We start from the raw sequence: 9828 nt of genomic DNA, 5'->3' as shown, positions 1-9828 counted from the left end.
GACTTTGTCCTTTGTTTCTCAAATCAATTTACACAATGGATTTTTTTTAGTCCTGAAATCCAATACAGCCTCTCCTCACTAAGCAACGGGCTCTCTGACCAATATGCATACCTAAATAATGTATATTAGAGCTGATTTCTTCTATTCTGTTCATTGCAGTATACAGCACACTACTGTATAAATATTTCAAAAAACTTAAAATGTTATAAATGATGTAAAGGTGACATTAAAACAATATCAAAGATGGTTGACACAATCCCACTACCATTATAGTGTGCTTCTCACTTAGTGACAGATTTGTTTATCGACGTGGTCTTGGGAACGGAACTCCGTCGTTAAGTGAGGAGAGACTGTAAATCAATTTTTTAATGTATGACATATGAACTCATTTTAAATAGTAATGAATGACTGTCTATGAATAAACAGAGGGGTGGACAGGAGACTCGAACCGTGGTCCAGTATGGCATATGGATGGAAACATGCAGAAATAAGCTGTTACAACATTTTTTAGGCCAAAATTGGAATATGCAGCTGATTAGTGGGGTCCACACCTAAAAAAATATGTAAAGCAAATAAAAGAGGTCTAAAGAAGAGCTGCAAAATTAGTACAAGCCAAGATGATTGGCTGAAAACACTAAGTATAGTCATACTGCTTGATAAGAGGAAAAGAGGAGATATGACAACACCATATAAGTTTAAAATAAGGAGGTTTTAGAGTGGGTAGGGGATGTGTGGATTAAGTGTTTACATTGAAGCATATATGTGAACAGTATTTAGATAAAGGTAGGGAGGTTTTTATTGCATTTATGGATTTAGAAAAGGCATATGATAGAGCAGATAGGAGAGCAGTGTGGCAGATGTTGCAAGTATATGGAATAGGTAGTAAGTTACTAAATGCTGTTAAGAGTTTTTATGAGGATAGTTAGGCTCAGGTTAGGGCGTGTAGAAGAGAGGGAGACTACTTCCCGGTAGAAGTAGGTCTTAGACAGGGATGTGTAATGTCACCATGGTTGTTTAACATATTTATAGATGGGGTTGTAAAAGAAGTAAATGCTAGGGTGTTCGGGAGAGGGGTGGGATTAAATTATGGGGAATCAAATACAAAATGGGAAGTGATACAGTTACTTTTTTGCTGATGATACTGTGCTTATGGGAGATTCTAAAGAAAAATTGCAAAGGTTAGTGGACAAATTTGGGAGGGTGTGTGAAGGTAGAAAGTTGAAAGTGAACATAGAAAAGAGTAAGGTGATGAGGGTATCAAATGATTTAGATAAAGAAGAATTAGATATCAAATTGGGGAGGAGTATGGAAGAAGTGAATGTTTTCAGATATTTGAGAGTTGACGTGTCAGCGGAGGGATTTATGAAGGATGAGGTTAATCATAGAATTGATGAAGGAAAAAAGGCAAGTGGTGTGTTGAGGTATATGTGGAGACAAAAAATGTTATCTATGGAGGCAAAGAAGGGAATGTACGAAAGTATAGTAGTACCAACACTCTTATATGGGTGTGAAGCTTGGGTTGTAAATGCTGCAGCGAGGAGGCAGTTTGAGGCAGTGGAGATGTCCTGTCTAAGAGCAATGTGTGGTGTAAATATTATGCAGAAAATTCGGAGTGTGGAAATTAGGAGGTGTGAAGTTAATAAAAGTATTAGTCAGAGGGCAGAAGAGGGGTTGTTGAGGTGGTTTGGTCATTTAGAGAGAATGGATCAAAGTAGAATGACATGGAGAGCGTATAAATCTGTAGGGGAAGGAAGGCAGGGTAGGGGTCGTCCTCGAAAAGGTTGGAGGGTGGGTGTAAAGGAGGTTTTGTGGGCGAGGGGCTGGACTTCTAGCAAGCATGTGTGAGCGTGTTAGATAGGAGTGAATGGAGACGAATGGTTTTTGGGACCTGACGAGCTGTTGGAGTGTGAGCAGGGTAATATTTAGTGAAGGGATTCAGGGAAACTGGTTATTTTATATAGCCACACTTGAGTCCTGGAAATGGGAAGTACAGTGCCTGCACTTTAAAGGAGGGGTTTGGGATATTGGCAGTTTGGAGGGATATGTTGTGTATCTTTATATGTGTATACTTCTAAACTGTTGTATTCTGAGCACCTCTGCAAAAATAGTGATTATGTGTGAGTGAGGTGAAAGTGTTGAATGATGATGAAAGTATTTTTTTGGGGGGATTTTCTTTCTTTTTGGGTCACCCTGCCTTGGTGGGAGATGGCCAACTTGTTAAAAAAAAATAAATAAAAAAATTTAATACCTCCAAGAAAAATAATAATAAGCCACAGATGTCAATCAAAGGAAAAAAATAGAGCTTAAGGAATACTGGGGAAATTTTTCATCCAAAGTGAGTGGTGGAAGAACGGAATAAATTGAAAGAGGAATAAATGCTACAACCATTGAAAATTTAAACTAAATTATGATGAGCATATTAATGAAGATGGGGTACCACGATCATAGCTCTTCTCGAGTAGCTTAACCCTTTCAGGGTCCAAGGCCCAAATCTGGAGTCACGCACCAGTGTCCAAGAATTTAAAAAAAAAAAATTTGTTATTTTTTCTTATGAAATCGTAGAGAATCTTTTTGTGAAGGTAATAAAACAAAAAGTACGAAATTTGGTGGAAAATTGACGAAATTATGCTCTCGCGAATTTTGATGTGTCAGCGATATTTACGAATCGGCGATTTTGCCGACTTTGACTCCCATTTTAGGCCAATTACATTATTCCAATCAACCAAATTCTTAGCTATTTCACTAGTATTACTTCTATTCTATCGATTGAGCACAAGAAATCACCAAGTCAACTGTTTCAACTACAAAATAAAGTGATCGGAAATTGTTAATTTGGCCAATTTAACACAAAGTTCAAAATATTCCAATTTCAAAATAGGGTCCAGAATGAACAATGTAGGCATTCCTGGCACTAAACTAACATTTCCTCTGTTCATTAGTTATGTTTTGAGGCTTTACAAATAAATTCCATTTTGATTTTTTATTCACATAATGAATTTTTATTCACACCAAAAAATAGAAGATTTACTGTTATGCAATACTGTAATAATTGTATAAATATCATCACCATATTTGTGAATGTATATTAGACCCACCAGCTGACGTGTATTAGACGTGTGAGGTCGTTTGTTTACTCTTGAATATCGGCAAAAATTTAACATTTCTGCTACTTTGAGCTCAGTTTCAAGCCATTTCCAGTGCTAAAACCAATCAAAATCATCTCTATTTCTGTAATATGTCTTCCATTCTATCAAATGAGACCAAGAAATCGCAAATACAACTATAAAAAAGATACGAAAAAACACTGCAAAGTTGCTGTTTTAATCGAAAAATCATGATTTCATTTTTTTTCTCTCATTATACACAGTGTGCTGCAGGATCTGTTTTATGTGGTGCACACATACCACATAGATGTATTCTCTCATATCTAGGCCCAAATGTACCACTCACAGTTTATCAGAGTGAGCTGAGCTCATGGCGTAGATCTACGGTTTGGACCCTGAACGTAAAGCCGTAGATCTACGGGACGGACCCTGAAAGGGTTAAAATGTGTAATTACACTCTTGAATTAGCATCAAGACATGCTTCTGCTTGTTTTAAACTGCATAGTGAATATGTTGGATAATAGTACAACACTTGATGTGAACATGTCTTGATAAAGTATCTTCACAACATCAATGATTTATAGAAAGCCATCACCAGTAAGCATATGCCGGAAGTTGTGACTGTAGGCAGTGCGTGAATTTAGAAGTTTTCTCAGTGTTGGTAATCAAGTGAGGAGGATTGTGATGTTGGTGCAGCAGCAGTGTTTGGAGCAGAAGACTTTCAAGATAAAAGGAAGTGTTAGTTGAGGACTCTATTGCATCACATTACTTTTTCCCTAGGAGAACATTTTCAGGGACATATATTCTGGGTGTGCTAGATGAAAACTGCACACCCACCAGAAATGGTATATTCTTCATAAATATAAAGCTCACTCAATAATATAATCATGGATCATGATGGGAACTATTTTTTATGTCCCCTGTTATGAAATATTATTGCAGTTGTTCTGAGTAATACTTAGGCCAGAGTAGTAGGTTCAGCATGGTAGTACAGTGAACACCCTGTGACAGTAATCACCATATGCCACTAAGCATCTTGCATCATTCTAGTTTATGGGATGTTCATCATCACCACTTTTTTTTATTTAATGCAGTAAATGCCATTTTTTGTGTACGGATAAGGGCTTAGGAGTATGTGAGGTTGAAGAGCCAGCTGTATCTTGCATTAGATGACTTGCATTTTTGTCACTTCTCTCAGAGGATTCCCATTACTGTAAAATCCCTCTTGCTGTATAGTCCTTGTGGCTTAGCGCTTCTTTTTGATTATAATAATAATAATGTAAAATCCCTCACAATCTTTACCGCAATTTGCGTCACTGTTACTATGATGCTATGCCTGAGAATGCTCTTGACTTGACTCTTACTCAAGTAATATTGCCCTCATTATGGTTTCAAATGTGATCTTGAACTTAACTCCCATGATACGTTGCATGGACCAGGTTAATTTTTCACAGGAACTAAGTCATACTTTACCTAAAAAAGTTGTTCTAAGGTCTAAAATGGTTGACTGTGATGAATTTTGGGTCTCAGTTTATATATTTTGTTACCAGTCTAAGGTTCAATGATTTTTTAAATGTTTTAATTTAAAAACATTGAATACTCTATCTGAATTGTTTTAGTGCTTTATAAATCACAGGAAACAATAGCAAATCTTTATGGTTGCCCTTCATGAGGTGTGATAGTTGTCTTCTGGCTATCCTTAACATTGGGTCAGATGGGGGAGCCTGAGAACAATGGTTTTGTACATAATAAGGATGCCGACAGCTCTAGTGATCAAAGCTCTACTGAAATAACAGGTTCATCCAGGCTGGCTCCAGATGATAGAGGAATCATCTAGCATGATCCTCTACATGGTCCAGAAGTAAGAGCTGGGATGAGGCAAGAAATCGAAGTGTGGTGCATTTTCAAGGTGAGAGGAAACTTGTGCCGTGTATAGAGTTTTGTAGTCTCTACTCTCGGGCATGTATGAGATGTGCTTTATTGCTTCAGTTTCCTGACAGCCTTGCTTACAAGATTCACATACATTTCTTCACAGTCATACCACTCAAAGTTACCCTTGTGATACAGTACCTTATCAACTTCATATATTGGGATTAAAACTCTTCCATTCATTCTTATATTAATTCCAACAATAACATTGTGCTTTTTAAAGCAAATGTTACCTGATGTCACTTTGATTTGCCCCAGGCATTTAGGGCATTCCTCTCTTCCCTGCATAATGACGGTACAAAATTCATTCTGCGAAAGTCTGTCTTTAGGAAATTTATGTTAGGCAATCATAATTTTCTCATAGACCCCATCATATTATTGAAGATGAGCTCTTGCATACTTTTCTTAACACTGATGGTGTATATACAAGAAATGAAAAGTATGGATTAACTGAAATAATTTGCATCCTTTTTCCCCCTCTCCCAAAAACCAGTATGCTGTATATATACTGTTATCTTTTCAGGAGGGGTTTGAGATATTTGCTGTGTAGAGGGACATCTGAACTGTCGTATCTGCATGCCTCTGGCAAGACAATGATAGTGTGAATGATGGTGAAAGTGTTTCTTCTTCAGGTTACCCCACCTCAGTGGGAGACGGCCAGCGTGTTAAAAAAAACTTTACTGTTATCTTCCCCTCAGGCCAGTCTTAGATTGGAGAGGAAATGTTAAAGGATTAAGAACTTTTAAGAAGCAAATTGGAAAGTAAAGCTGTGTGTATGCTAAATGTACATAGAAGGTTGTAAGATTTACATGTCCATGATAGAAAGAAAAGATCATCAATCCTACCAGAATGCAAAATAATTAACAGGTTTCCATTCCACATTCGCTTGACAGGACGGTAGTACCTCCCTGGATGGTTGCCATCTACCAACTTACTACCTACTTGTATACCTAATGTATATGCTAATACTTGGCAACAGTGGTCAGCTTCTTAGCATTATAACTTGAGGCAAAATGTGGTCTTTCTCTTAACCTTCTTACTATTGTAATCCTTATTACATCTTTAATGATTTTCTATGGGCTTTCAATATGGACAGAACTGTATTTAAGGAAATATGGCTATATGATCCTTCAGCTTGGTGCTTGTGACTTGTCAAAAAAAATGGGGAGGCATTTGAAGTTATTAACAGTAGGTAGCGCATCCTCTTGCTTACCTGTGAAATGCAGAGAGGTGCTACTGATGCTGCTCCTGTTGTTTTACTCATGCTGTTGCTAGTACTGTAGTGCTATCTATGTTGCTATTGATGGTACTGCTAGTAGTGCTACTGATAGTGTTGCTAGTAGTGCTACTGATAAGGCTGTTACTGGTTGTTCTGCTGTTGGTGTTAGTGATAGTCATTCATGTCGTGGTACTATTTCTATCTGTCAGCTGGTGCACCAGCTGGAGTGCAGTAACACTACCGTACCAGTGTTCTTAAAAGACTTTCATTATAAAAAATATTACACATATTTTGCTTAAATAATGAGTGAAAATGGTTAGCTGGACTTGAGTCCTAGAGGTAAGAAGCACCTGTGCCTGCACTCTGAAGGAAGGATGGAGATGTTATAGTTTGGAGGACATCTGAACTGTGGTGTCAGCATGCTTCTGGCAAGACAGTAATTGAACAAGTGACTGTAAAAGTGTTTCCTCTTTTTTGGGTCACTTACCTCAATTGCAGAGGCTGGTGTGTTAAAATAATTAACTAAAAATAGTCTGGCTCATTCTGTTGATCTTAGGTATTAATACATTCTGTTATGTTGAGTGCCATAGCGGGGTATATTGTGTTTAATGTCCAACGAGATGTAATTCTGGGCCAGGAATGGAAGGGATAATCTTGGGAATTGATACTAACAGTTGTTTTAAATAGACACATAAGCAATATTATATTTCCTTGGTCATTGCTGATGGAAGGATATGTTCAAGTTTTTCATACTTTTTATCATTTTACTTCTTTCCAGACAATATCTTAAAGATAATATTTTATGATTAAAATACTCTTAAAATACTCACACTTGTTCAAAATAGTGAACTTTCTGCTAGAGAAATCCTTACTGCACCTGTGAATTTTCATTGCCTTTTGTAAACCTTTGAGGAGTTCTGAGTTTATTTCCTCCTGGAGCCTAGCCATGGGCCAGGCTCTTCTGGTGTTTGCCTGGTCAACCAGGCTGTTGCTGCTGGTGGCCCACTGCTCCACATATTCATCATAGTTTCATGAGTAATAGACAGAGGGGTCGAGTTTAATTAATTCCTCGTGCTGACTGACATGTATGGGTTTAGCGCTCTGCATGAATATAATTATTATTTTTTTTATTCATGTGGGAGTGCTGAACCCATATAGCTGACTGCAACAGCTGCATAAATATAATGAGAATATGAACCTCCTACTAAAATTGGGCAGTGTAGACCCTTGATTTTTTTTTATTAACTTCAGTATATCGTTTCATCTCCTCCTCCCTTTCCCCTTTGAGGTTGTTTATGTATATGTATGATTTTATAACAAGATATAGACAAATGTCACCAAATGACAAGGTACCAGGTGGTGTCTCGGACAATAAAATATCCTGCAAATTGCAAATCAATAATTTTTTTACTGTAAATTTTTTCTGTATTTTAGATGTTTTCATTGGTTGATTGATTTATTAAATTTAAATCTTACTAACTACTGTGGGTCATTGAAGCTATATGTTATCAGAACATCACCAGTCAAGGATACTTTAATCCCTCAAATAGGGATTGTAGGACTAAAGTGAACAACAAGAGATACGTACCTCTTAGTGTATGTATCTTTCTACACTTATCTTGGGCTTGTGTTCTGTAGTATACTGCATATAACTGAGAACAAAACAGGCATAATACCATGACTGGAACAGTACTCAAGTAACCCACACATAGGAGAAAGACACTTGTGACATTTCAGTCCAACTTGGACCATTAACTAGTTGGACCAAAACATCATCATAAGTTTCTTTCTCCTATTTGTGGGCTATTTCTGTATAACTTGAGTTTTATAGCCACCTAGGAGGAGTTTTATAAATTAAATTCTGAATACTGTATATAAAAATTTTCTGTAGTCAAGCCCACGTGGAATTTGCCACAATGACATTCATGCCAAGTACTCGACTTTCTCTTACTTCAAATTGGTTTATCTTTTGCTTCTGAGATCGTTGTAGTATCATACTGCTTCCACTCACCCAGCAACATTCATTTATTGTGCCAACAAGACCACCTGAATGCTCTCTCTCTCTCTCTGTCTCTCTCTCTGTCTCTCTCTCTGTCTCTCTCTGTCTCTCTCTCTGTCTCTCTCTCTGTCTCTCTCTCTGTCTCTCTCTGTCTCTCTCTCTGTCTCTCTCTCTGTCTCTCTCTCTGTCTCTCTCTCTGTCTCTCTCTCTGTCTCTCTCTCTGTCTCTCTCTCTGTCTCTCTCTCTGTCTCTCTCTCTGTCTCTCTCTCTGTCTCTCTCTCTGTCTCTCTCTCTGTCTCTCTCTCTGTCTCTCTCTCTGTCTCTCTCTCTGTCTCTCTCTCTGTCTCTCTCTCTGTCTCTCTCTGTCTCTCTCTCTGTCTCTCTCTCTCTCTCTCTCTGTCTCTCTCTCTGTCTCTCTCTCTGTCTCTCTCTCTGTCTCTCTCTCTGTCTCTCTCTCTGTCTCTCTCTCTGTCTCTCTCTCTGTCTCTCTGTCTCTCTCTCTCTCTCTCTCTCTGTCTCTCTCTCTGTCTCTCTCTCTGTCTCTCTCTCTGTCTCTCTCTCTGTCTCTCTCTCTGTCTCTCTCTCTGTCTCTCTCTCTGTCTCTCTCTCTGTCTCTCTCTCTGTCTCTCTCTCTGTCTCTCTCTCTGTCTCTCTCTCTGTCTCTCTCTGTCTCTCTCTCTGTCTCTCTCTCTGTCTCTCTCTCTGTCTCTCTCTCTGTCTCTCTCTCTGTCTCTCTCTCTGTCTCTCTCTCTCTCTCTCTCTCTCTCTCTCTCTCTCTGTCTCTCTCTCTGTCTCTCTCTCTGTCTCTCTCTCTCTCTCTCTCTGTCTCTCTCTCTGTCTCTCTCTGTCTCTCTCTCTGTCTCTCTGTCTCTCTCTCTGTCTCTCTCTCTGTCTCTCTCTCTGTCTCTCTCTCTGTCTCTCTCTCTGTCTCTCTCTCTGTCTCTCTCTGTCTCTCTCTCTGTCTCTCTCTGTCTCTCTCTCTGTCTCTCTCTCTGTCTCTCTCTGTCTCTCTCTCTGTCTCTCTCTCTGTCTCTCTGTCTCTCTCTGTCTCTCTCTCTGTCTCTCTCTCTGTCTCTCTCTCTGTCTCTCTCTCTGTCTCTCTCTCTGTCTCTCTCTCTGTCTCTCTCTCTGTCTCTCTCTCTGTCTCTCTCTCTGTCTCTCTCTCTGTCTCTCTCTCTGTCTCTCTCTCTGTCTCTCTCTCTGTCTCTCTCTGTCTCTCTCTCTGTCTCTCTCTCTGTCTCTCTCTCTGTCTCTCTCTCTGTCTCTCTCTCTGTCTCTCTCTCTGTCTCTCTCTCTGTCTCTCTCTCTCTGTCTCTCTCTCTGTCTCTCTCTCTGTCTCTCTCTCTCTCTCTCTCTCTCTCTCTCTCTCTCTCTCTCTCTCTCTCTCTCTCTCTCTCTCTCTCTCTCTCTCTGTCTATCTCTCTGGTGAGGGCCACTTGTCATGTGCCAGGTGCTAGCTAGATTTAAAAGTGCTGTGGTACTGCCACTAAACAAATGATTATCTCCACGTGAGCAGAAACTGTAGAATGCTGAAAAAAAAAAAGATCAGAAGCATGAGACAGACCACACTAGGCTCA

General features: G+C 39.0%; 2 protein-coding genes across 2 annotated transcripts in view; both read left to right on the top strand.

The window, feature by feature from the left end:
• LOC128698770 (phospholipid hydroperoxide glutathione peroxidase-like) overlaps window positions 1–4941 on the top strand; it is a 27563-nt gene extending 22622 nt beyond the window's left edge. The window contains exon 5 of the mRNA XM_053791139.2: window positions 4819–4941. Within this exon, the coding sequence (XP_053647114.2) occupies window positions 4819–4941 (123 nt within the window). The remainder of the gene's footprint in view (window positions 1–4818) is intronic.
• Window positions 4942–5322: 381 nt separating this feature from the next.
• LOC138854430 (uncharacterized) overlaps window positions 5323–9828 on the top strand; it is a 53731-nt gene continuing 49225 nt past the window's right edge. The window contains exon 1 of the mRNA XM_070097662.1: window positions 5323–5350. Within this exon, the coding sequence (XP_069953763.1) occupies window positions 5323–5350 (28 nt within the window). The remainder of the gene's footprint in view (window positions 5351–9828) is intronic.

This window comes from Cherax quadricarinatus, chromosome 59, assembly GCF_038502225.1.
Source record: "Cherax quadricarinatus isolate ZL_2023a chromosome 59, ASM3850222v1, whole genome shotgun sequence".
NCBI classification, from domain to species: Eukaryota; Metazoa; Arthropoda; class Malacostraca; order Decapoda; family Parastacidae; genus Cherax; species Cherax quadricarinatus.
The sequence above is the reverse complement of the archived record's forward strand: the minus strand, read 5'-3'. Positions and strand labels throughout refer to the sequence as shown.